This window comes from Filobasidium floriforme, assembly GCF_021052385.1.
Source record: "Filobasidium floriforme strain CBS 6241 chromosome Unknown HD553scaffold_1, whole genome shotgun sequence".
Lineage (NCBI taxonomy): Eukaryota > Fungi > Basidiomycota > Tremellomycetes > Filobasidiales > Filobasidiaceae > Filobasidium > Filobasidium floriforme.
In genome coordinates, this window is record NW_025763622.1 from 1678159 (window position 1) to 1703641 (window position 25483).

General features: G+C 53.1%; 8 protein-coding genes across 8 annotated transcripts; 4 read left to right on the forward strand and 4 right to left on the reverse strand.

Annotated features, from left to right (window-relative positions):
* Positions 1–419: 419 nt before the first annotated feature.
* HD553DRAFT_327578 (uncharacterized protein) lies at positions 420–3272 on the forward strand (the record flags this gene model as incomplete). Its single annotated transcript, XM_046181828.1, has 3 exons — positions 420–814; positions 870–2793; positions 2865–3272. 3 exons carry the CDS (start codon positions 420–422, stop codon positions 3270–3272), a joined length of 2727 nt encoding a protein of 908 aa, XP_046040429.1.
* A 178-nt stretch (positions 3273–3450) lies between these two features.
* Positions 3451–8250, forward strand: HD553DRAFT_303386 (putative ribosomal protein). The gene is made up of 10 exons (XM_046178866.1): positions 3451–4399; positions 4471–5297; positions 5359–5602; positions 5668–5985; positions 6052–6396; positions 6461–6722; positions 6786–6902; positions 6969–7351; positions 7420–7983; positions 8040–8250. Exons 1-10 carry the CDS (start codon positions 3494–3496, stop codon positions 8172–8174), a joined length of 4101 nt encoding a protein of 1366 aa, XP_046040430.1. The 5' UTR covers positions 3451–3493; the 3' UTR covers positions 8175–8250.
* On the reverse strand, positions 8251–11952 carry HD553DRAFT_303388 (putative spindle pole body component alp6). Its single transcript, XM_046178867.1, has 14 exons — positions 11610–11952; positions 11323–11552; positions 10980–11257; positions 10773–10916; positions 10468–10717; positions 10310–10404; positions 9986–10246; positions 9826–9922; positions 9579–9762; positions 9183–9523; positions 8889–9121; positions 8768–8830; positions 8644–8709; positions 8251–8578 (listed from the first exon to the last, which is right to left on the reverse strand). Exons 1-14 carry the CDS (start codon positions 11852–11854, stop codon positions 8342–8344), a joined length of 2724 nt encoding a protein of 907 aa, XP_046040431.1. The 5' UTR covers positions 11855–11952; the 3' UTR covers positions 8251–8341.
* Positions 11953–12345: 393 nt separating this feature from the next.
* On the forward strand, positions 12346–13203 carry HD553DRAFT_321392 (uncharacterized protein; the record flags this gene model as incomplete). The annotated part of the gene is made up of 3 exons (XM_046181225.1): positions 12346–12505; positions 12566–12784; positions 12845–13203. 3 exons carry the CDS (start codon positions 12346–12348, stop codon positions 13201–13203), a joined length of 738 nt encoding a protein of 245 aa, XP_046040432.1.
* Positions 13204–14768: 1565 nt separating this feature from the next.
* Positions 14769–17125, reverse strand: HD553DRAFT_303392 (uncharacterized protein). Its single transcript, XM_046178868.1, is given in 12 exon segments — positions 14769–15081; positions 15144–15203; positions 15275–15334; positions 15394–15467; positions 15530–16103; positions 16173–16222; positions 16287–16387; positions 16502–16504; positions 16520–16572; positions 16643–16653; positions 16722–16837; positions 16987–17125. 12 exon segments carry the CDS (start codon positions 16990–16992, stop codon positions 14918–14920), a joined length of 1272 nt encoding a protein of 423 aa, XP_046040433.1. The 5' UTR covers positions 16993–17125; the 3' UTR covers positions 14769–14917.
* Positions 17126–17201: 76 nt separating this feature from the next.
* HD553DRAFT_16518 (uncharacterized protein) lies at positions 17202–20239 on the reverse strand. Its single transcript, XM_046176853.1, has 3 exons — positions 19253–20239; positions 19038–19180; positions 17202–18971 (listed from the first exon to the last, which is right to left on the reverse strand). Exons 1-3 carry the CDS (start codon positions 20183–20185, stop codon positions 17255–17257), a joined length of 2793 nt encoding a protein of 930 aa, XP_046040434.1. The 5' UTR covers positions 20186–20239; the 3' UTR covers positions 17202–17254.
* A 39-nt stretch (positions 20240–20278) lies between these two features.
* On the forward strand, positions 20279–23286 carry HD553DRAFT_303399 (uncharacterized protein). Its single transcript, XM_046178869.1, has 10 exons — positions 20279–20617; positions 20689–21072; positions 21133–21365; positions 21435–21523; positions 21592–21880; positions 21938–22009; positions 22076–22215; positions 22287–22406; positions 22487–22815; positions 22882–23286. Exons 1-10 carry the CDS (start codon positions 20514–20516, stop codon positions 23033–23035), a joined length of 1914 nt encoding a protein of 637 aa, XP_046040435.1. The 5' UTR covers positions 20279–20513; the 3' UTR covers positions 23036–23286.
* A 29-nt stretch (positions 23287–23315) lies between these two features.
* HD553DRAFT_303401 (uncharacterized protein) lies at positions 23316–24966 on the reverse strand (the record flags this gene model as incomplete). Its single annotated transcript, XM_046178870.1, has 1 exon — positions 23316–24966. A coding segment is annotated over exon 1 (1292 nt), but the record flags the coding sequence as incomplete, so codon positions are not given.
* Positions 24967–25483: the final 517 nt, after the last annotated feature.

The following is a 25483-nucleotide window of genomic DNA, read 5'->3' on the forward strand; positions in this document are numbered from 1 at the left end:
TCCCCAGCACTCGTCCTTCGGGTTTGACCGTGATCCTCGTCGACGGCCGCGACCGATGAGGCCCATATGGTATTCAGCGATTGCTATCGATCGCGCATTCGATCAACACGTTAAAAGCATCGAGCATCCTCAGCGAACAGCACTGGGCCTCTAATCAGACCACTTTGGTGTTCAAAGACTAAGACCGTTTGAACATCTCGCGCTTCTCGTCGATCTTCGACCAGCTCTGTCAACCCTCGAATCCCAACATGATGCGACAACGTGCCGCTGGACCGATCCACCTCTCGGGCGACCTCGAGAAGGACGTACTCCCGCATCATAGCCCAACTGAAACCGACAACGAAGACAAAGCTCGTCGAAGCAAGAATGGAAGGAAGATCAAATACGCTCTTCTGGGCGTCTTGGCCACGCTCGCCACTATGCATCTGTTGAGCTCTGGTCCATTCTTCCCTCTTCCGCGTCCTCAACCCAAGACAACCCCTGATTTCATCAAGGCCGGATTGGCTAGATGTGAGGAAGTTCGAACCATGCCTCCTGATACCTCGAACTTTGCCAAAGACCGGACGATGTCTGATCGTTTCGAGGTCGGGACGAAATCGGTCTTGCTCAGCAATGGAACCCTGTGGACCGGCGCTCAGAACGGCGAAGAGGTCATCTACGGAGGTTCTGTTCTCTTGAAGAATGGGGTAATCTTCAAGATAGGGAAACATAGCGATGTCATGGCAGATGTGCAAGCCCTCCTTGAAAAAGAAGAGGTGGAAACCATCGATCTTGAAGGGAAATGGGTCACTCCTGGAATCGTCGATACTCACTCGTAAGCAGATCTCGTTTGGGAAATCGTGATTAGATATTGATCTCGCCTTGTATAGCCATGCCATGGTCGATGCAGCCCCTAGTCTCGCTTCTTCGGAAGACACCAACTCTCTTCGGGCCAACATCCAGCCTTGGCTAGCCTCTTGGAACGGGTTCAACATCCACGGCCTCGAGTTGCCCTTGATCCGAGCTGGCGGTATCTCTACCATGTTGATCCTGCCTGGCAGTGCGAACAACATGGGTGGTCAGGCCTTCGTCGCCAAGTCTAGGATCACTAGCGAGGATACCCCCAGCAGCATGATCGTCGAATCGCCATTTGCCATCGTGCAGGATGGCAACTCGACGACCTACAAACGTACAGGTCACTATCGTCATATGAAGAGTGCGATGGGAGAAAACATCCTTCGAGTCCACGGTATGAATCGTTTGGACCAGGCTGCTGAGTTCAGGATGGCCTATCTCGAGGGCCAAAGATTGAAGGAATCGCAGGACAAGTGGTGCGCTGCAGGCAAAGAGAATACGGAGCCCTTCCCTGAAGACTACAAGTACGAAGTCTTGGCCGACGTTTTGAGGGGGAAGACGCTTGTCAACACCCATTCGTACACTTCGGCCGACTTTGACGCTTTCGCTCGTCTGACCAACGAGTTCAAATTCACCCCTGCTGCCATGCATCACGCTCACGAGTCCTACTTGTCCAACGGCTCATTGAGCAAAGTGTACGGGGGCAAGCCCGCTCTAGCGTTATTCATCAACAACGCAAACTATAAGCAGGAATCCTACCTCGGTTCCCCTTATGCGCCATACATCCTCGTCCAAAATGGCTACGAAGTCATGTTCAAGAGCGATCACCCCGTCCTTGATTCCCGATACCTTCCGTACGAAGCCCAGCAGTCCGTAGCGTTCGGCCTGAACGCCTCGACCGCTCTCAAGGCGATCACCGTCACGCCTGCCAACCGTCTAGGCCTCGGGCACCGGATCGGTCATCTACTCAAGGGTTACGATGCCGACGTTGTCGTTTGGGACTCGAACCCTCTCGCTCTCGGTGCCACACCTGTCCAGACTTACATCGATGGGATTGCTCAGATTGAGACCTCGTTCACGATCGTCAAGCCCGAGCACGCTCAGAAGATGCCCAAGACTCGAGATGTCAGCAAAGAAGCGGCCGAGACAATGAAGTACCGTGGAGATCCTCCTTTGGGAGCCAAGCATAGCGCCAAGAACATCGTTTTCCAAGGCGTCTCTGCAGTCTACCTCAAGCGAGGCGGAGAATCGGTCCAGGAGATCCGGTTGATCCCCGAGAATGATGCTGTTCAGTTGGCAGCCTCTCGCGTGATCGTGGAGGGTGGAGAGATCACTTGTGCCGGTACCGATTGCGTGACTCCCCTGTCGGGGGACTACGAGTCTGTCAATCTGGACGGCGGTGTGATCACCACCGGCTTGACCGCTTACGGATCTTACATGGGATTAATGGAGATTCGACAAGAGAGAGTCACGACCGATGGCAAGATCCCGGACACCTTGTCCGAGGGATCTAGCCTTCTCGATGGCATGGTTACTTTCGGCAAGGATGGAGCCCTGTTCGGAGGTAAAGACCAGAAAATCGCCTTTGCCAACGGAGTTACCAAGGGGGTCGTCCACCCGATCGAATCCGGCGTCTTCCAAGGCGTCTCGTATTCCTATGCGACGAACGGCAAGACCAGTCTAGATGGTCTGGTTGACGAAGTAGCTGCCGTACACGTCGGGCTGGGTCAGAGCTCCAAAATCTCGACCGCGACCCATATCGGAGTATTGCGGGCATTGCTCTCGGGCGAATACCCTGAAAAAACCGAATTGACGCGATTGTTCAAAAAGGTCGCCAAGGGAGACTTGGTTCTCGTCGTCGAAGTCGACAAGGCGGACATTATGGCGAACCTCGTCAGGTTGAAGAGCGAGTTTTCGGGTTTGAGGATGACCTTTGTTGGCGCTCACGAGGCATGGCTTGTGAGTCGCCTCGCAAACGTTATGCGCTGACGGATGTCATGAAGCTGATTTTTCTTCACTTCACGCTGTAGATCGCGGACGAAATTGCCAAAGCCGAGATCGGAGTGATCGTCTCGCCCGCCCGGTCCTACCCCGGATCCTGGGATTCTCGACGTATCCTCCCGGGACTTCCGCTGAGCGCCGAATCCCTCCCTGTTTATCTGCACAAACGGGGAATTGTCGTCGGGCTTGGTATCACCGAAGAGTGGATGGCGCGCAACGTTCGTCTCGATGCCGCTTGGACTTACATCAACGCCAACATCTCGTTGTCCAAGGCGCAAGCGATAGACATGGTTTCCACCAACCTGGACAGATTGTTGGGACTGAAGGGCAGCAAGGAGAACGCCGGTTGGGTTGCGTGGGAGGGCGAATTTTTCGGCATGTCCGGCGCTGTGAAAGCGGTCCGAGGCGAGGGCCAGGAGACTGTCGCTTTGTTCTGAAGAGTATGAACCGAAGGCTGGGAGTGCAGGGCCTGGGTTGTCCCGTCATTTCTACCTGTTGTTACGTGCATGTCATGGAACGTCAAGATTAATTGTGAAACGGAGAGCCTCGCTCTTGAATCACGTGACTCCCCCGTTGCCCATCGACCGGAAGCAGATTTCATACGATGGGATTGAGATTTCGAAAGGGTCGATCAAGGCAAAAACCGAAGGACTCGAGGATGTTCGTTTCATTTTCACTCGCAAAGCATCTTCAACAACCACCCCGCAGGACTCTGCAAACTAGATATAAGAAACCAGCGAGCTACCTCAATAGAACCGAGATGGCTGCTGGAGAAACGACCTCAACGGCTCCCGCAGTGGACTTTGAGACGGCCTTGCAGAACATCCGTCGGCTTTCCAACTCGGGTCTCGCTCATCAGAAGAAACCTGCTCAACTGCTCATTGCTCTCGAGGACACCTTGAAGTCCAGCTTACCTGATGTCAATGGACCTCCATTCTCGGGAACGGCCTATTTCGCATCTTTGGTACAATGTCTGGAGAAGGCGTGCACGCCCAAGTCGAAGGACGCCACAGACTATTCCGAGGGCGGACTGATCCCTGCAACCCTCTACTTGATGGCGACCGTGGTACCAGAAACTCCCAAGCAGGTCGTATCCAACCAGCTAAATACCCTACTCCCTATTCTCATCCCGCTCTTCGACCCATGCTTGTCACATCCCCCGGCGCTCCGATCGCTTGTTCAGATCTTCACGACAATCTTCCTCTTGGCTCCGGTCGGTCTCCTAAATTCTTCGCCTCTCCTCAAGCGAGCCTGGAACCATTTTCTCGAGCTCAACGTGGATCCCCGACCCAAGGTCCGACATCTCGCACAAGAGGGCGTCCGAAAGGTCCTTACTACCCCCATTCCTCCCAAGGTGGTAGCTGGGGACCACCCCTACCTGCATCGAGCTCGAGATTGGGCCATGGGGATCCTCGAGGAGGAGACCAAAGGAGGCCAGAGCAAGGTCAAGAAGGTTAAATTTGCCGGCGGCATGGTCATGGCCGGTGCCGAGGATGCCGAGGGCAAACGGGCGATCTGGGTGGTACAGGGTTTGCGAGGCTGGGTCTCGGTGATGGACGAGGAGGTGAGGCTGCCCATCAAGACTCGCCGCTCTCGATTCCATATACTCACGCTCAACTCTATCACATTTCACAGGACCTCTCATCACTATGTCCTCTGCTCCTCTCCCTTCCTCACATGCCTCACCTGACCCCTCAGATCTTTTCCTTGCTCGCCCACCTCCTCTCTCCCGCTCCTGAATACGCATCAGGGATCCCCAAGGATGAGCAAATGCCCATCAGGGAATTGAACAACCTGCCTGTGATCCTCAACGCTCTGCTCGAGTCACCCCCTCCCTCGTCCGCGCCTGCCGACCAGATCGAGTATATCCAAGCGCTCTCGTCTGGTATGCTCAAGCTGTCGATGCAGGACGCGTACATCACTTCGAAGGAATACTTTTCGAAGGCTTGGACCGTCCTCTGGAGCAACATCTTGACCCACCCGACCGCTACTCCCGAGGCACGGAGAAAGGCAGCTGAAGGTCTCGGTTCGCAAGGATTGATCCGATACTGCGTGTCGGCCGAGATGATCACCCAGGCGGTCCAGTACAAAAAGTTTGGAGGGGACCTCGAAGCGAAGCGACAGAAGATGAAGCCGCCTCTTCTGAGCAAGATCCTCAACCAGCTGGAGCGAGCCATGGCTACTCAGCCCTTATTGTTACCCTACCTGTTGCCCATTTTGACCGCTCTGGTCTCAAAGATGAGGTCTGGAGTCGTCGAGAACGAGGAAAAGACCGACAACTCGAAATCGAGCTCGCCCGCGCAGATCCTGCTCCTTGATGCCGTTAACTCCGTGGCAGATCTTCGAGCACAACCTGGATTCCAAGACAAGGAAAAGGTTGACGATGTCGTCGGAATGGCTTTCGAGGTTATGGGTGTCGAGGCTGTACTGAGGTCTTTGCCACTCAATATTGAGCCTGACGCGTGAGTCTCGCTCGACACCGATCGACATTGTCCGTAACAAAAGCTAAACCGCTTCTAATAGTTCTGGAAAAGTTCCCCAACCTGGACGAGCACATCTGCTTCCCCTCATGCGATCGAGAATCACCAACGACTCCTTGTCGTTCTTCACCAACAAGCTGGTACCTATGTCCGAGCGATCCTTTGAGAGAAAGGTCAAGGCCGAAGAAGGGGGCAGGGCGGGTGAAGCCAAGGTTTGGGAAGTTATCATTGGTCAAATTTGGGACTGCCTGCCTGGATTTGTTGATCTTGCCCGAGACCTTCGAGAGGTGAGTGCGATCGAATTGTTCGTGCCATCCGGTACCGAGGATGGCTGACATGCGCGCCACTCCAGGGCTTCACAACACAATTTGCGAGCCTTTTAGCGCAACTGCTGTACGGACAGCCTTTGCTCCGTGGTCCCATCCTTCGAGCGCTTTCGAACGTCATCACTTCCGTGCAAACCCTATCGCGTTCCGGCACGGACGCTGAAGAGCTCTTGAAGACCTTCGGTGTCGATCAGCAAGATGCCGCTCAGAATGTCGCGCATTTGAAGAAGATGGCAGGCGAGATGCTTGCGGTGCTCTTCAATGTGTTCAGCAGCGTCCCGCGGGAGCATAGAGGTCAGGTCGGTGACGTTATCGGGTTGTGGCTTGGCATCATGGACGAAAAGGTTAGCACCGGGTCCAATGTTACGTAGTCGGCGTGAAAAACGGGCTGATATCTAAGTCTGCTACAGGAGGTCACCGCTACTTACGAAAAGGTCACTTCACACTTGGCTAGCGCTCTGTCCCAGCCTTCCAGCTCTACTGGAGGTCTACCGCCCGTGTCTCATACAATGCTCGATCTTCTGATCATCCTCATCCCTCATCTGCCTTCGGCTCCTGCTACTGCGCTGTTTAATGCCGCGTCGACTGGCAACCTCATCGAGAACTCTGACGCTGCCATCCAGAAGAAGAGTTACAGGATCTTGACCCGTCTGATCGAGCTTAATAAAGCTAGCGTACTTCAGGGAGAAGGGTTCGACCAGTTTGTTCAGAAGCTGGTCGACGTGAGCGCCAGCATTGGACCGGGAGCTCAGCGAGTAAGTCGTTGTGGAAACAGTGATGACACCGAGCTACGACAACTGACATTTAGGGGCAAACCAGGATCGGATGCTTCTCCTCATCACCCTCGTGCCAATTTTGCCCAAGACTAGATTGCATTTGATTCCTACGCTCGTTACGGAAGCTGTGCTCGGAACTAAGGAGGTCAACGAGAAGGCTCGAAATGCTGCCTTCGATCTGCTTGTCGTGATGGCCAGGAAGATGTCCGAGGGAGGTGTAGTCGATCAGCAATTGCTGAAAGGGGATGGTGCAGATGCGGAAAAGGACGATGAGGCGATGGAAGGTGACGCGCCTGTTGGCAACGGTAAGTCTCGGTCGCACGTCCACCGCGGGTCGGCTGATTGACTGTACCGCTCTCTCGCCACAGCTGTTGCAAGTGTGCAGGAGTACACGACCATGGTGGCAGCTGGATTGGCTGCTAGCACACCTCATATGATCAGCGCTACCATCACGGCCTTGTCTCGTCTAATGTTCGAGTTCCAAGGTAAGATTTTGGGCCAGACCTGCATCGGGCCAATGTTTGGTTGCTGACAAGTCGGTTATCTCACAGACGACCTTCCCCGCGATATGCTCGACGAGATGGTTGCCACCATTGTCGTATTTGTCGCCTCGAAGAATCGAGAGATCGTCAAGTCGGCGCTCGGGTTTGTCAAGGTCGCTGTCGTCTCGCTGCCCGAAAGTACACTCCGACCGCAATTAGGCGCTCTGGTTCCCGCATTATTGGGCTGGGTGCACGACCACAAGAACCATTTCAAGACCAAGACCATTCATATCTTCGAGCGGATGATCAGGAAGTTCGGATACGATTCGGTCTACCGCAAGGCTGGAGAGGGTGACGAGAAAAAGGTTCTGGAGCACATCAAGAAGAAGAAGGACAGGGCTAAGCGTCAGAAGATCGCCAAAGCTCAGAACGGCGACGAAGAGGACGAAGAAGTGAGTTTTGAGAAAAGTATCGAAAGCAAATCGCTACAGCGCGACCTAACACAACGGCAATTCCATAGGCTGTTCAACGAAAGACTTCTGGTAATGCGTTCGATGATGCGCTGTATGGTAGTGCGAGCGAAGAGTCTGATGACGAAGAGGTGGAGAGGGCTGTAGCTGGCAAAAAGGCTCAACAGAAGATCAGGAAAGGAAAGGACACCGGTGCTTTCATTCGGGAGGATGACGATGCACCTATGGATCTGTTAGACAGGTCGATCGCCGGACGAGTCACTGGCCAGAATCCGAACGCAAACAAGCGTCGTCGACCTGGTCAAGATGCTGCCGACTTCAAGACGGACAAGGAGTCTGGCAGGATGATTATCGACGAAGATGGCTCCGATCAAGAACCGTCGGCTGGCGATGTTCTTGCCGGAAGCGCTTACCAGACTGCGATTACCTCGGTGGACGGTATGAGTCGAGATGCCCGGGGTCGACTAAAGTTGAATAAGGCCAACAAACGCGGTCGTGCCGTCGAGGCCGAGAACGATGTCGATATGTTGGAGGGGATCATGGACGACGACAGCGATCGCAAGAAGAAGGCCAGGCGAGTGCCAGAAAAGCTCGGGACGGAGTTCAGGTCCAAGGTAGGTCTGGTCAATCTTTGCCTGGTGCGGACTGTCGCTAATCGAACCTGTCATAGCGAGCGGGAGGAGACATCAAACCCGCCGGTCAGGATGTATCTCCGTATTCTTACGTGCCGCTCGGGAAAGCCACCAAGCAGAAAGGCCCAAACAAGGTCAATCTCACCAACAAGAAGCGTGGATCAAGACAGTAGCGTGCAATACTTGCGGATCAGATCGTTGTATTATAGATGGTTATGCTCTTTACGACCTGCCTATTCTGAATCTTACATGTACACCGGGTATCATCGTCATCTCGTCGTCAAGGTCATCAACGTACATTTGGGCCACGCTTGTTTGTGCCTTGTACAGTGGGAATCATTTACGTTCGGGATGTCGCCGTCTTCTTGGTTCTCTTTGCGACATAGACCTCGTTGAACGACAGGCGCACGGCCAAAAATTTGACTTCGTAGTTCGAATGGGATTCGAGACCTGTTATCAGATTGGTCATGCTTGACTTGAACTTCTTTGTTTGATCTTCGATTTGACGGTTGAGATCTTGCAGCTGTGCTGCAGCCTTTTCGCCGTTGTCGGTCAAAACTGATGCAGGAAGTACACCCTGATGATAGCAATATAGAGTCTCGGCCAACGATTCGATGCTGGCAGGTACCACACCTTACTCACCCGCTCCACCTCAGCCTTTTGGGTAAGACGTGTCTTTTCCGCTACAGAGAGATTATAAAGCGAGTCCTGCAAGTCCTGCTGTTAGTCTGTGTGCTATTAGGCTAATATCGCAGTCCTCACTAACCAATTGATGTCCGAATTGCATGATCTGATCTAGGATCTTGTTCACAGTGGCGTTGAGCGAGTTCTGATCTCGGGATGAGGGTCAGTACGTGCCTGTTTCCCTAAAGCGGGCTCGGACTCACATCTTTCGGGTCTTTTGGGTTGATCAAGAGTGCTTTTGACATGATGTTTTGTAGATATGTTCGATGTGCCAAGATCAACGCATCTAGGTCACCTTGTCGGGTGCGTTCAAACTCGAGCATGTCCTGCCACGCCAGTTCGATGGCTTCCAATTGGCAGAAGGCTTGAAGTTCCGCCACAAAATGTATCATCTGAGCTTGAAGTATATGACAACGGTGCCATGCACTTTTATAGCCTGATCATACGAACGAACGTCAACGAGAAGACACAGCTCTGAGCTTGTATGCTGTACTCACCCTTTAGACTCCGGAAATTCCGAGGCTCGAACGTGCTCCTAAGCCAGCGCTTGCGTTGTGATGCGGCTACACGTCGTACCCGCCAGAGATACATGAATATCCTGTCGTAGTCGCGAGTCGCTGCATCATCCAGCACAGCATTGATCGGTGCTTCGACCTTGTATTGCAAGGAGAAGCATTCCCACCCGAGGGCTCCCGGGGAAAATGTCAATATCTGGGCGTCCAGTCTGCGCAAGACGTCTTCTGGTTCGTGTCTGGCATTGCTGCCTTGAATCGCAGTCTCGATATCTGACGCGAGATGATGTCGTAGCAGCTTGGAAGCGTCTCGGTCTAGTCGTGGGCTATAGGCGCAATGAGATTAGCATATATCGCGTAGAAGATTCGCAATCTACTCACCTAAGCCCTTCTAACAATATGTCGGCGAAATCCCCCGCGCACAACAGGACGTATCGTCGCATCGCCTCGAGGTGCTCAAGGAGCTTGAAGCGGTCGAAGAAGATGTCCAACAACCGCTTGCTGGCCGAGGAATACGCTGCATCGATTGTTCTTTCCAGGTGAGCAATGTCACCGTAGCAAAGGACTAGCGGATCATAAGTCAAGATTCAGAACGCGTCGCGCGAAGGTCAACGCCTCCGAGACGCACCTGCATCTTCCTCTGTGGACTGTGCTTGAACGGAAGTCCAGTCGCTGTCTTGACAACTGAACCTGATAAAATTGATACTTTTCCCAGTAATGAAGATCTAAAAATGAATGCTAGTCAATTTTGTGTCGAGAGCAAAAGGCAGATCAGAAGACAGACAAACCTTGCGACCAAACTCTTCGTTCACAAAGATGGGAAGCATATCCTTGACGAATATATACCGCTTCTCCCAGATCATGTACGGATCATCTCCGCCGAATTCAGCATCCCCATTTCCGAAGCCATAGTCGCCGTGCGGTGTGTGGCGACCGTTGGAACGCTTCGCGATTTCTGCATCCTGTTGTATGAAAAACTCGTTGAAGGGATCATGAAGTTGCCCCGAGAAAATCCAACTTTGTAGTGATTTGAAAAAAGGTTTGGAGACCTGTTCGAGATTTAGGCTTGTCAGATGTGAGGTCGGGCTGCGATGCTGTGTAACTTGGCTAACCTCTTCGAGCACATCGTTCGCAAACTCCCGCACAGAAGGATCGCCATGCAAAGTATGAGCGTGAATGGCAGAAATCAGAGCTCCACCTCTAGCAGCTGACATCGAGAATTGGCTCGTCAATTACGGCTTGTGCTCAACTGAAATTTGCTAAAACTTACTGCTGGCTTCGCTGACTAGTGTGCTCATCATCCTCATCTTAAGATTCGACTCTTCTGTCCACAGCGAAAGGCGTTGAAATGTCATGCCTGAATTTTGTGCTGGGAAATCGTGATCCACGACCCGAGAAGAATCCCGAGACCCTTCGCTCTGAGGAGGCAATTCCGACTCTGTGCGCTTCATCTGATTCTCCAACAAGGTGAGAAGCTCATGATACCCAGATAATTCTCGTTGTAGCACAAAGCACAGGCTCTGCGGAGTTGCATTCAACATCCATGCGCTCTTCCTTGTCCCAGGATGAACTTACTTGAGCAGTCATCCCTCCCGCTCCGATAGACACGCCAGCAGTTGCCTGGGTCACCCTGACGAAATTATAGACCCCTCTGTATAACATGCCCAACTCGGCGAGCGATACGATTGTCGATTTGAGCGATTCGGAGGCCTCATAGGACTGTCTCGCGCAGAAGAGAGTCAGCAAGAAGCCAATGTCCCGCAGACGGCAGTGTCAACTCACTTGGCCCGACTCATTCACAAACGTGACCCCAGTAATGTCATCTTCCTCTACACCGCCTCCAAGCAGCAAGTCCCCTCGTGCTTTTCCCTTTCTCAGATCTCTGTCGAGCTGCGAACCTTCTCCTTTGCGGGTGAATTCGATGTTGCCCAGATACGGATTCACCTCTCGGCTCTTCTGAGCCTTTGTTTTGCGATCAAAGCGAACGTATTTACCATCGATACCTTGCAGAAGGTACAGCATGTCTCGGAGAAGCAGCGATGTATCTACCGCTTTGACACCTAATATCACACCATCAAGGCTCAGCATTCAAGCCGATCACATGTTCGAATTACCCAAATCTTACCAGTCTTCTGCTTCCAGGTATTCAAAATCTCTGCTCTCGTCTTGCCTTCGGTTTCTGAAGGGTCTAGAGTCGGCATCGGGGCTGGCGAATTGAGCGTGTTTCCGGTCCCTGGCTCTTTGAAACCTGGAGGCGGCACAGGCTCAAGGTCTGGCACGGATATAGGTCGAGGTACTCTCTTGGACCTCTCTGTTGTATCCGTTCTTGATGCTCTTCGACGGAGTTCAGGTTGTCTACCGTCGAGAAGCTGAGCTTCTCCACCACTGGAACGACAATCTCGATCAACTCACACGTCTACCTCTTTCTGACCTGACCGAGCGGTAGTTCTCGCGTATTCTCTCCGTTTGATCTCTCCTACATCAGTCTTTGAGGCCTTGTCCCCGACCGGTTCGCCAGCCGCTTGACTGCCTGAAGCTTCCCGCGTTCGAGATCTCGGCTCGATTCCTGTCGTTGCAGCCGGCTCGCTCGTTGGTTGCGAGAGGGGTGTCTGACGTCCAGACCTAGATTCCGGACGGCGGGTAGCTTCATTTGACATTTTTGCGACGTTCAGTCAGTAAGTGTTGTCGATCTCAATTCACCAAGACTATGATTCATGAGCTTGTGATGAATCGAAATGCTCGCAATCACTTGCGATCCTGCGATCTGACAAGTTGAGGGTCGGGGAAATGCGTGTTTGTTTACCTTGTCGACTTCTCTCTGAAATTACGGCATCGATTCCCCGGTCAAGCGCGCGTCTCTTGCGCTTCTCCATCCGCTTCGTGGTGTGTTTCAGCTTTCCCTCACCAACCGTTCGAAGTTGGATCGACCCCAGTATACCTCTTCCCCCCTTTTATCCGTGTTCGTCTTCCTTTGTGACCTATGGCGAGGAATATCTCGATGTTGATGCCATGCAAGGGCGGTATCGCCTATAAAGTCGCAGCGCAGCTGGAAGCTGAGCGATGAGTGATGTGCCTGAGATGTACAAGGTAAAGCAAACACGTTTCGACCTCCAAAGCCCCTGTATCACACCAAGCCAAAATCTCCAGCATGAACTTGCATGAGCCTACTCAAGACGACGACTTGGAGGTGAACGTCCAAATCACCACAGCCTCCTCGAGGGGATTCGCCTGCACTCGCGCCGTTCTTCACGCCGCCCTGGCCAGCCTTTCGTTGGCATACAGTGCGGTGCTTTGGCATGTACCCGACGGTGAGTGGGTGTCTAGTTGCTGGAAAGCACATGAACTCAAACGTCGTCTAGTAATCTCAGCCTTGTATAGACTTGGTTCTTTCGGTGCCTACTGGGGCACGGAAGAAGAATGGGACCAGATGATCAACGTTACTCGTTTTCTGTCTCAACTCGGCTTGGTTTACCTCTGCTTCGGATACCTAGAAGCGAGTTGTTGTCAAAACACGGACAAGTCTCCACTTCTACACAGAGTGGGGGTCTGTCTTGTCTTTGAGGGCTTGTTAGCCGCTCTCTGGATCGGTGGGTCAAAAGGCTGGCCGACTGTAGCGTTTGGAAGGCTGACGGCGAGGTCTTGAGCAGACGAGTTTTACATCCACGCGGACAAGATGGCTGCTCTGGCTCGTTACGACAACAGCTGGATTACCTACACCCTAGTTATCACTGCTCTTTCTATTTGCACCGCTTGGACCATCTCGACGGCTCACCTCCTGGTCCCCTTTGTACACCGGTTATCGTTACCTGACGAGATGCCCGTGCTAACCTTACTCGGCCGAGGCGTCGAGGATTACCCTTGGCCTGTAGAGAAAGCTCGAATCCGACTGATCGGCGATGAGTTAGAGATCACCTTTGGTGTGGAGGAAGAAGTTGTGGACCTCGATCGAACCGGTCCGATCATCACGGAAGAAAAAGGGGATCTCGTATCTTATGATCTTGTTTGAGGCCTTTGAGGAGAATCCCTCCCAAGAGCGCGAAGGAAGCGAACGAGAACAGATAGGCAGACGAGGCTTGTACCACATAGAAGTTTGAGATCTAGAGACCAAAGACGAGGACAGCGATCTTGTACATGATCTGATTGAGTGATCGGCCTACCCGACCAGTTAGCAAGATGAACAAAGAACGCAAAGGACGATTGACCATGGTCGACTACGTCGCTTAGCGCGGGTATACCCGTCCTCTTCTGCGCCAGAGCACAACTTGAAAGGATTCCGAGCGCCGATCATCGGGGATCGCTTGGTGGATTGTTCTCTCGGTGGGGATTGTTCCACAGCATATCACTCCGATGGATAGTGAGTCCATGGAAATTGAGGATCGTCGACGAGGTCGGGCCGCCTTTGAGCGTCATGTTGCATGTTGATGATGGTGAATACTGGACATGATGAGCCATTGTTCTCGCCACGGATTTGACAACAACTCGGCCTTTTCGGGTAATCATCAGTGAGCGCTGTACTCGATTGCTCTTGTTCTCGAGTCGTCATACTGCCGATCCCGTGATGAGGGGTTCCGATCACACAGCGGTCGTCTGAGAATCGAGAACCCCACCTTATATATAAATCGCCGGATGTCCTTTCGGAAACTTGAAGGGTCCCTGAACATCTGATCAATAGCTTGATATACAGGTGTCCACCCATATCGAATCCAGTGAGGCAGGAATACAACGTTCAACGCTCACCATTCGCCTCTGTTCTGACTGGCCTACTTTGCGTCCACAGCATAACACATCAGTTCCACCGGTCTCTCTCGCTACTTGGTGTCGGCTTCCTCGTCGAGTATTCTTCAAGGCAAGTTCCAGTCGTCAAGGTGGCAACAACAACCGCTCACTGTCTCGTCCAGACAGGCCTTCGGGAACTTCTTCATCGACGAGACGACCTTTATTACCGGGGACGCACACGCCACTCATTCGATGTCCTGGTCTTCCGGAAGTTCCGGACCCAGTCCCTTTGTGGAAGAACCCTATCTCACCGAAGCAGAGCGTGAGAGTATTGGACCCTTGTCGGAGTGGGTACTAAATATGGTCAGGACCGCGGACGGATCGGTGAGTCTTCCGAAAGGGAGAAAAAACGTCGACGCCATCCTCTCGCATCACTCGCTGACGTGCTGCACCTTATCAGTCCATGTATCTGGACGACCTCCTTTACGAACTTCGAGAGCAACACATCCGTGGTCCTCTTATGGACGAAGTCATCGTCCACATTCGCTTGCACCATCTGGTCGTCTGGCAAGACACTCCCTCGGGGACCCTTGTCCGGGTCAGCATGGAGTGATGCTCCAACTGATCCAGAGCGGTACCTCATTCGGGATGCTACGGTTTTGCTCAGCGTCACAAAGAAGACGACCCTGGCGTCAGGACGGTGCCGCGATCGACTCCTCAGACTACACGGAGAAAAGCCCAGTGGATTGTTCATTCGGGCCGGAGAGGCTGGGGAATTGGCCGCGGCACCATCCTTGTGCTTGGGCCATGCTCGTTTGATTTCTATCTCGTTGACCCTCCTCAGAAACGCCTTTTTCACTGCGTCTATATATATTTCGATAATCCTGCATCAGAGGTGAAATGGCGTTTCAAGATCTGATTTGATATAATACAACATTCTCACCATCGAGATCCTTGTCAAGACAGGAAATATGCTCGCACCCATATATGCTTGCTGATTAGGATTACGGATCGTTCTTGCCGACCAGATCTTCACGAGTCAAGATTGGCTCTCCTCTACGTGCCCTCCAAGCATTTGTGATCTCCAACACTTCCTTGTCCCAGAACCAGACGTTTTCCCTAAGCCACTTTTCGCTGACTTCGTAGCTATGATGATTCAGGGTATCCTCTGCAAGACAGAAAGGGTTCTCAGCGACCAAGGAGATTAGGGCCGGTAGACCCTTCACTCACCCCCTGGAATGGTGAACTCGTCAAACATGCCTCGGACAACCTCGATTACGTCGTATTTTCCTGCGGGAAGAGTTGCATGACGTCTTAGGCTCTGAACGCCCTGCGTGGCGTTGCTCGTATAAGATACTTACCCCGAAGCAAGATCAGCTTGTCTCGAAGGGAGGGGAAGATGACGCCGTCGATAATATGTTCTGTTTTACCGGCGAGAATCAGTACCTGATCCATTAATTCCATTTCAGATCAGGCTCACCATGCGCAAGGTTTCGTTGCAGAGGTGTCGGTCTCAGCGATGGAGGCAAGACGTAGGAATTGTTTTGGCGATAGCTAGTGAAACGTGCTGGTTAAAAGGGCTGGTAACGAGAATCGGGGGTATACGCATGGCCTACTTTGTAAGATGATATCCGATAAGCTGCATAGCTTCTTGTGCACGTCCTTCTGGAAGCATGAAAGCCTGTCCCGTATTCGCAAGGACGTTGGGACTTCGGCTCGGTGTGACTTCGCCCCGAGCTTGTGACATAGCAGAATGACCGTTCGATGCGCCTGCTCCATAACTCGCTTCGGGTTGACTCTGCGTCGAGATCGGATCTAGAGTTGGACGCCGTCCGCTGTCCTGCTCGGTCCCCCCGTTGTGCATGGGATATTCGTTGTATCGAGATAGACGAGAGCCGGCCTCTGGCTCATCCATCCGGGCCCTCTTCGAGGACTCTGGATCATAACTCGTGTCCGGCCCCGCCCGCTTTCGGCTAGACCCTTCGAAGGGACTAGCATCTCTCGTCCCAGTTCCCAAGATGTCATCGAAGTTGGACTCCTTCGCCGTCTTCGTACCCGTATTCTCTTCCTTCTGCCTGGCGACGCGAAGCAACTCCATCGCTTCATGTGCAGGAGCGGTTTCCGGGCGATTCACAAAGGCGTCGAGCTGTTCATGATTCAAACCAAGTCTAGGCAGGAACGTCGCCAAACCTGGAAGAATGCGATGGTAAATTCACACAAGTTCGGATACGCATGCAAGCATATGAAGCGACGGATCACCTTCTCCGATGAAACCCGAGAGGTCCTTGACCATCTTTCTGAGTTGAGCACTATAAGAGCAAGATGCGCGTGAGCCGACCATCAATGGCTCCATACTGATGCTGATGCACATACTTCTCTGTCAACAGGTTCTTGACCAGGAGCGATATCGCTTCTTGCCGTTCATCATGGTCGCCGGACAACAGTTCGACCCTGGCTTGCAAATCCTTGATCTGCAACGGACGGTAAGAGTCCAGCCTTGACAGATCCTATTCATCGATCCACACTCACTTGTTGCTGTCGGTAAGCACATCACATCAGCAAAACTATCCGACACTTCCCAGCTAGACTTGCGCCACGACACGTACTTGTTTTCGCAAACGGAACTCTCTCTGTGCGATCCGGTTCTGGTCTCGTCTAGCTGTTGTTAGGGACAAGTTGAACTCCATTTCAGTACCTGCCTACGTCCTTCGAGAGGTACACAGCCGTACCTTGCGCCGAACTGCAAGAAAGTCATTCATGTCAGTTCAATAGTACACGCTTTCCTTCAGCGATATCGGTTACACGCACACGCCTGTATTGTTGCTTGTCTTGCGAGCCTTTCCTCCCCGCGAAGTTTCTGGGCTCCCCTCGCCCTCTTCGTTCTCAGAACCTAGATCGTCATGATCAGAGAGGCGTCGACCATTCTATTGAAGCCAAGTTTCGAGGTTGCACACCAGACCAGCACGCACACGAACGCCGAAGAGAAGTCGGTAGATAGGGGGTTTGTCACGGAAGATCAGGTCAGCGAAATCACGTCGTTACGGAAGCGGTCGGCAAGTGACCTTGAACGTACAGGCATGGTAGCGGGATAAAGATTCACGGATATCAACGTATGAACGTTTCGACGAAGACGTCTCGATAGGGCTCTTTCTGGATGGATCGACGTTATGCCCAGACTTGGATGATTCAGTGAACTTCGAGTTGTACGGTCAAAGAGATTGTCCATCGGTGCCGCCGAGGACCGCCTGTCACGGCGAATGAGTCAGCCTCGTGCGGATCCAAATCCGGTCAGGCTGGCAAAGGATGGTATACGATGAGCAGAACAGATATACGACAGGCATCTACAACGAATCAAAGAATGACAGGTCCTGAGCGGACAGCGTGGCACGTTTGTCTTTCGTGGTCGTTGATGTGAAAGGCGTCGCAACTGAGTGATTGGGTGGCGTCGCAACAGCGGGCCGAGGAGGTCCCGACAACAACGTCGATGTATTCAGCTGCGAGGTATTAGGCGAATCTATCCTGGGGAAAAAGCTGTTCGAGCCAGGTGGGGGTGACAATGCATCAGGTACAGGCGAAGGGGGAGCTGGCCAGCGGCCGCGTCTTTCGGCAGCCTTTTGAACCAGGTTCTGTGTAGCAGCATGTGCTGTGGTGTCGGTAAACCCGAAATTCATCTCGGGGGGTCGCGTCGATCTGTTCGCTTGTGTGCTGTCGAAGAAGCTCAGGTCCATTGTGGACGATTGAGGACGTGGTTGAACGATCGCTGGCTGTGAAGTTTTGTTCGGTGCGGGAGCATCGAAACCACCGAAATCGCCAAAGTCATCAAAGCTGGCGTCGGTCTGATTGCCTTGAACCGGCGCCGAGACAAACGTCTGTCCAAAGTCGCCAAAGTCGTCGTCGTCCTCCGGGATCGGTGGTGGAGCAGCGTGAGCTACGAAGGTCGATACGGGCGGTGGTGCAGGCTTTGAGGAACCAGCAGCAGGTGGAATTCCAAAAAAGTCAAAGTCTTTCGGCAGGGCCGTAGGCTTGGCGCTTTGAGGAGTACTACTCCCACTCGCCATCAATTCGAAGAGACCGTTTGAAGCGGTCGTGGGTTTGGCAGCAGTAATGGGAGGGGATGGCGATGATAGATCCAGATCCCCAAACATGTCAACATGGGAGCTCGATCGGCTGCTAGGTCCGAGTTTCGGGATAGAGGCTGCCGAAGAGGTCCTTTTGGAGATAGGGGGCGGAGCCAATCGAGACGGCAGAGCGACAGGCTTTGAGCTGAGCATCGACTCGAGACTCGCCATCTGTTCGCTTCTTCCACCGGGGCCATTTATCGACAAGAGATCGCCAATGCCCGGTTCTTTAGGGGCAACGGGCGGAGCCGTCGGCACCTGATCGAGGAAGGAGAAATCGTCCTTTGTGAGCTCGAGATCCTGATTGCTGACATCAACCGAAGGAGTGGACGCTCTGGGTCTACGGAATCGCCCAAAGAATCTGCCCACCGCTCCAGGTGCGGGCTCGGCAGGCTGCTCCTGTGCAGCAAGAGGTGCGACAGAGCCAGGCAGCGAAGAGGTGGTAGTCACCGCAATCGGACTATTGATCGAGGGGGTCGCTCCAGTAGACATGGGCGAGGTGATTTGCTGCGTAACAGGTAGAGGCGTCTTTGACCCAGACTGCAGGCTGGCGTTTCCAGTATTGCTGGGTGAGAGGGCTTTGACCTCTAGTATTCCCCCTCCACTAGTCACTAGCGGTACCACCTGCGTGGATTGACGCCTACCCCAGAAACTCCATTTCGGACGAGCCTCTTCAGCATGAACATTAGCTTGTGCGTCTTTGATAGCTTGAGAATCGTCGACCCTGTTCCGACTCTGAAACTCCTTCTGCCACTCTGAAGACGACCTCCTCGCTGCCCTCGTAGCGGATTGCCTGCTGACGAGTGCCAGAACCGATGTCCTTGTATCCAGGTTTATTTGGGTCAAGGCGTCTTGATACCGCGCCCATGTCATGCTCATGGCGAGGTTGTGCTGGAAAGTGTCGATTTCTGGCGGCATCGAACCGAGTTCACGAGCGAGCCTGCACCGAACAGACATTCAGGGTGCGTCCGGTATGCACGACTCGGGGAACGAAAAAAGAACTCACTGATCCCGTGCATCGATAACATCTTGGCTCAAACCTGCATCCTCATCGCTGTGGTTCTGCTCTGCACTAGTACCCTTAGAGCCGTAGCATTCCCGGGCTATTTGTCTCCATTCTCTTTCCAATCTTGCGATGAGCTCTGTAGGCTAGCGACGGAAGAAAGCTCAGATCGCGGTGTCTCGACCTTATCGAAAAGGATGGTTAGTTATATCACTTACAGCAACAGCTTCCCTCCGTTCGATCGCTTTCCTCGCTCGATCCCATTCATCCTCCTGCTGATCTCTAGTCTGACCAACCGGTGTTACCCCCTCCTCTACCTCTCTTTCCTCACCCCAGGCATCCACCGCGACCCGACCAGATGCTCCCACTTGCAAGTCTGGAGAACAGAAATTTGGACTCCCCCAGCCATCATCGTCATCTTTATGTGCGGGTTCCCAAGCCGGCATCGGAGCAGGATCGTCCAACCCTCCAGAGAAGCCTCCGAATGCGTCATCCCCGAACGAAGGGGATTCAGGTATCGACGTGCGAAAGGTAGGTAAGGGAGACGGGGTGGCAGGAAAGGCGGGGATGTCGAGGTCCTCATCGTCGGCGGGGAAGTTCTTGAAGGGCGGCTCATCTGATTCGGCATATTCGGCGGGGGCTACGATAGGCGGTGAAGGCGATCGAAAGCCGTCCGAGTCCTGGTCGATGACGGGAAGCGCAGGTGTCGAGACTGACAGTCCTCCCTCCTGAACCTCGCTGTCGACAGGTCCCACTTGATCAGCATTGGGCTGAGCATACGATTTTGGCACTTCAAATCTAGCTCGATCCTGGTCGAGGGATGAGAAATGCACCACTTCATCCTTTTCGACGATAGGTGCGGGTGTTCCCCAACCTCCATCGTCCTCGGTATTCGCCGCCCAGCTGGCTGAAGGTAGAGGCAACCCTTCCGTCTCGCTCCCCGTCGTCTTCTCGCCCCGATTGTCATCATTCAGATTCGATCCGGCCTGTTCAGTGGCCCAAGGGTCCGCAGACGCAGAGGGACGTCGCTCGAGTATAAAATCCTTGGGGACGTTGAGAGGATCGTGTTTCGAGATGACGTCTTCCTCTTGAGCGTGTTTGGAAGTGGTCCAGGGGTCCACTGCCGTAGAACCCCAGGGATCGTCTTCCATGTTATAGTATGCAGCTTTGTAGCTACGAGTCCTAGCTGACCGGATGACTCGGAGTGGAATGGTACACGATGTCTATATAACCCCAGAGTTCCAGGTCGAGCTGCATGTGCAGGGGACGTTCAGGTGGAGGTCGTCGCGAGCGAGCGAGAGGTCCCCGAGATCATCCTTGTCCTACCTTGCTTGCTCTTACTCCCCACGAGTACTACCTGCTACTACAGGCAATGATCAGCTGGTTTACCTACAGTCCTGGATCCTAGTACGAACATACTCAAAGTGCACTCTACCTGTAGACCAGTCAAGTACAAAGTCCTAGACGCGAAGCCACACCATGTCGGACATCGACGATGAATTGCTCGACCTCGCTGGCGAGGGTACGGATACCGGCCGAAAACGCAAGACTAGTGGGAATGGCAGCAAGAAGTACAAGTCAGAGTGGGTTCCGTTCGTCCCCCGGTGTTCTCGTATCTAAAAGATCCTGAATATTTGTTGCTTCAAACTGGAAGGGATATCATAGATGACGATGAGACTGAAGACGACCTCCCGCAAGGTGGACGGGCAGCTGATGAGGAAGAGGACGACATGGACATCGATCTGGAGTCTGAGGATGGGTACGGCGAACGTGGACCTATCCATGAACCCTCTGCACCTACTACAGCGCAGACCAGCGCTCGAGTATCTCCAGAGCGGAGCAGCGAGGAACGGGAGAGCAAGCCGGCCCCGGTCAAGAAGAGCAAGCCCAAAGAGAAGAAGGCTCCTGTACCCAAGGGGAGAGCTGTTAAGAGGAAGGCTCCGGCCAGCAAACCATCGAAAGAGACCGCTACCGACCCTGAAGCCAGGAATCCATACCCCCTCGAAGGCAAATTCAAGGATGAGGACGATCGAGATTAGTGAGTCGGTTCAGTCCAGCCGATCTAGGATGGCTATTAAAACACATGTCTCTTCACCAGTCTGCTCGGACTGCCAGAGATCGAGAGAGAAGAGATCATCGCTTCCCGTCTGGAGGAGCACCAAAAGTTTGTGGACAGACAGCAACTCGCCGCCTTGTACAGCCGGACCAACCCGGGTGAAGCTCCAGCTCGAGACGAAGATGAAGAAGAAGATGCGGAGGGTGAAGAGGATATGGAGATGGACATGGATATCGATCAAGAGAGCGAGGAAGAGTTGGGACGAGGAGCCACCCGTAAGCGACAACGGTGGCCCCAAGTGTGAGTATGCCTTGAACGCTTAATTTCTGCGGTGATTGGAACAGGCACAAAGACTACCTCTGAACCTAAATCGCAAGCATTGGACAAGCTCGCCGAACAGCGGAGAGCTCGAACGGACAAGGCGAAAAACGGCGTGAGTGTGCACGGGTTTTAGGCCTCTCGACTTTGCTATTTTACTGAAATCGAACTTGCCATCCCCAGACATCGGCACCAAAGACTCGAAAAAGGGATGATGACAGTGATGCCGAGTCCTACAAGTCGGAAGGTTCAGAATACGGCGCCCGTCCTGGCAAAAAGAGTCGTCGCGGTCGATCCGTCGACATGTACTCGGATGAAGAGAGCGACTCTGACCGAGGTGATAGGAACCGAAGGGACAAGCCAAAGAAGGACGATCGGCCGGTCGATCTCGAGACTATCCATCGAGTACAATTGACGCGTGCAGACCTGGCGGAATATAAACATAGGGCCTTTTTTGAGACAATGATTAAAGGTGGGTGCAAAATTCACACGTCGGGTGGCTGTTTCTGACCCTTCCGTTCGAGCAAAGGAGCCTACGTGAGGTGCATTTCTGGCCAAGATGAGCGAAAACAGCCGAAGTACCGGCTCTTCCAGGTCGTTGGTGAGCTGGGCGGAGAATTCAATGTACCAGTGGTCGCTGACCCTACGGGGGATGATTGTTGCCTAGGTCTGACCGGCGAAGAGCGTAAGTACGAGATGGAAGATCGAGGCAGGAACATCATGGAGAATAGGCGTCTGCAATTGAGATACGGCAAGGTGACCCGGCCGTACAAAATGGCAGAAGTGTCCAACTCCAAGCTTAGCGAGGTTCGTTCTCGTCGACTTTGTCTACCAAAGATGACGAAGGTATTGAGTAGACCTCGATTCTTTGACGCTAGTCCGAATTTCGTCGATGGCAAGCGACCATGGATACCGACGATGTGACGATTCCTTTCCGCTCCGATGTGCAAGAGAAGGCCGTCAAGCTGGGAGAATTCAAGAATCGGAACGTTACAGATGTGTGTCCCAGACATCAGTTAGCGCCTCGAAATAGACCCGACTAATATTAGGATTTCTATACCTTTTTTGTCGACCGCAGGAAGAGATCCAGGCTCGTTTATCGGCGATGCAAAAAATGGGAGCAGGACCGGCCAACAACAGGGAGGAAGAGATCCTGAAGAGCGAGCTGAGTCTGGCTCAGCGACGACACGATACCGAGGGGGCCATAGCACTGCAAGCACAGCTTGTCGATCTGCAAAGTGTGCGGCTGGCTCAAGAGCAAGGCAACGTCTCGAACGACACGACGGCTGCGATGCTTGCAAAAGTCAACGAGAGGAGCAGAAGGATCGTACAAGACGCGCATAAACGGGCTTTCAAGATCGAGACGGAGAGGAAACGGCTGGCACTGGGAGACTTCAAGTCGCGCCGGTGAGTTGGCTCAAAAAGATTGGCGCTTAGCTAGTTCGGTGCTGATTCCCGCTCTGCTTCATGAAGGGCACTGGATACGCCATCGCCAAGGGGTAGTCCTGCACCCAACCAAGCGGGAACTTCGACTGCACCTGTTGATTTGACAAACAATGAGCAGGCAAAGGTCACAGAAACTAAGACCGGAGACGTGGCAGTCGAGTTGGATTTGGGAGACTTCTGAGCGCGCAAGTGTAAACAAAGTCCGGGCGCTGTTAGGGCTATGGATCGCCATGAACCACTCGATACGATTCCGAGTTGCCTCGCCCTATGAAATCGCTTGCGACGCGGCAGATTGGCCTGTCGCAACCTAAGACCATAGAGGGGTATGCAGTCTTGATGTAGTAAAAGAAGCACCCAGGTTGGGGCTTCAGGAAGGACCTTACACACTTCTTTGACCGTCAAACTCATGATGAATGACAACAATTGTTTTGGTTTGGAATGTTTCATAAGCATTGTAAGGTCAGATGTCAGAAGGCTTGTGATTGTCCTCCCACCTCTTCTTGCCCGGAACAAAAATCTTGGGAATAAGGAAAAAGCCTATATACAGAAGCAGCCATAGCTAGCTATCGGGCGACGAGCCTGCTGCTTTCCTCGTTGCGTCCATCGTCGGGTCCGCATCAACCCGGTGCACTTCGCTCGACCTGAATTCCGACTCGCCCGACTCGTTGCTACGAGGAGGAGGCACGAGCGAGAAGCCGGGCGGCCCAAGGCTTTTCTCGATCTGCTCCAAACGCAGAGCCTTGAACCGCGCGATCCAGTCGTCCTTGTCGATCGATGTTGGTCCCTTATGGATGACGCCAACATAAAACAAGATTTGGATGTTGCACATCCTGGGTACCCGGATCCACAACCGCTGGGCCAATTCCTCGGGCGTGATTCGGCATTCCCAGTCAATATGGACGACCAGATCGGTGAGGCAAGCAGCCCATTTGATGTCTTTGGTCTTTTTTGCGACCGACTTGATGTGGATGTGCAAGAGCCGCAAGCTGGGCAAGTCTCGATTCAATACGGCATCGAGACAGCCCAGCGTATTTGCTGATATCCACAACCGCAGCAGGTCTGAGCCATGGCTGTGCACCACATCCGGATATGGTGCACTGCCACCTGCGCTCAAGTCAATCCCCAGCTCCTGTAGCTTTGGGAAACATGACAGTATGTCATTGAGGCGACTTGATCCGATATCGTATATATCCAACCGAAGTGTTTTGATGACCCCATGCTTGTCATGAAACCCAATCGGCGCGAAACAGGCATCATGATCTCTGTAGAGTTGTCTACGAAGCCAGAATCGTTCATTACTTTGCTGAGGCTCGCCCAGGTGGATCTCTGGAGCGTGGTGCAGTACCTTCTGAAGAGTGTCGAAGCAGGACCCCAAGCTACTTTCATAGCTTGGTTTCACGAGCACGCTGAGCAGGCCACCGTCAGGCTTTTGGCACACTGAAGTTTTGATGTTTTGTGGGACACGTGCCCACCAAGGCAATTTGAGAGCCCATACGCGCTCCAGATTGGGTAGCAGAGTCTTGGCCACAGACAGATGCCCTTCGAGGTGAATCCTCATGGCCTCTTCTGCCCGTCCGCGGTATTTGTCGCTCCTGATACAGTCGAAATCGGCATCCCCAAGGGTCAAGACGCGCACGGCCTCGCCGTATGTCTTTGCTCGCTCGGTTTCCGCTTCTGATGATGATGCCGTCAGCTGCTGAAGCTGGGGCATGATATTATGTACCCGCCGGTAAACATGCTTGACAGCCAGACCGAACGTGTCCGAGAGCAGCAGGAAGGCTACTTGCTCCCGCCGTTCCGACCATGAGATGACAAGGTCCAGAATCTCTGTCGGCAAGATGGGTCGCTCTGCCATCTTTTCAGCTCTGTGTATAAAGAGGCTTGTAGAAAGCCGCTCGACCGTGACCGTCTCGAAAGGATGAAGGAGCAGGGTCCTTTGACACGCCCACGCCGAAATTGGTGACCGTTGCTGTCAACGATATACTAGTATAGTCGAACGAGAAGCCAGGTGGCTTGCGATTCTGAGGATCGATGGGTGGCAAGACGGAAGCTATAATAACTAAAGTAGCTAAAGGGTTACGACGGATGATGTTGAACTGTGATGGGGACGATGCCACGTCGATTCGACGAACAAAAGAGTACGGGAAGCCCCCCATCAATGCAACGGTAACGGCGAAACGATCAACTTGCTTCCGCTCCAGGCCGTTGCGGCGGGGGACGATGCGCGCTCTAGCCTCTCCAAGACAGCACGGATTGTTGAACAGCACTTCGTGTAATCACCGGTGCGAATCTTTGATTCGAAAACCTGATGGAGGAGCGGACTGCAGATGAGAAAGGTACTTGGCTGGGAGATTTCCAAGTGACCAACAGCGCCTGGATTCCATTTGTTCCACGTTAAACCATACTTGGTAGCTTTGTATTCGGCAGAAGAAGGGGTCCTTCGGTACAGGTGCATGCCCTCCATAATGACAGCACACTTGGAAGAACGGGATTCCTCCAAGAACATTTTCTGCCGCTGAATGATCTCGTCTGCCAAATATCCGAGACGAGGATTGAGAACAGGATCAAACATGATGATCGTAAGTCAGATCGATCGGCCGGTTGGTTCAAATGAGATTCCGAAATGAAT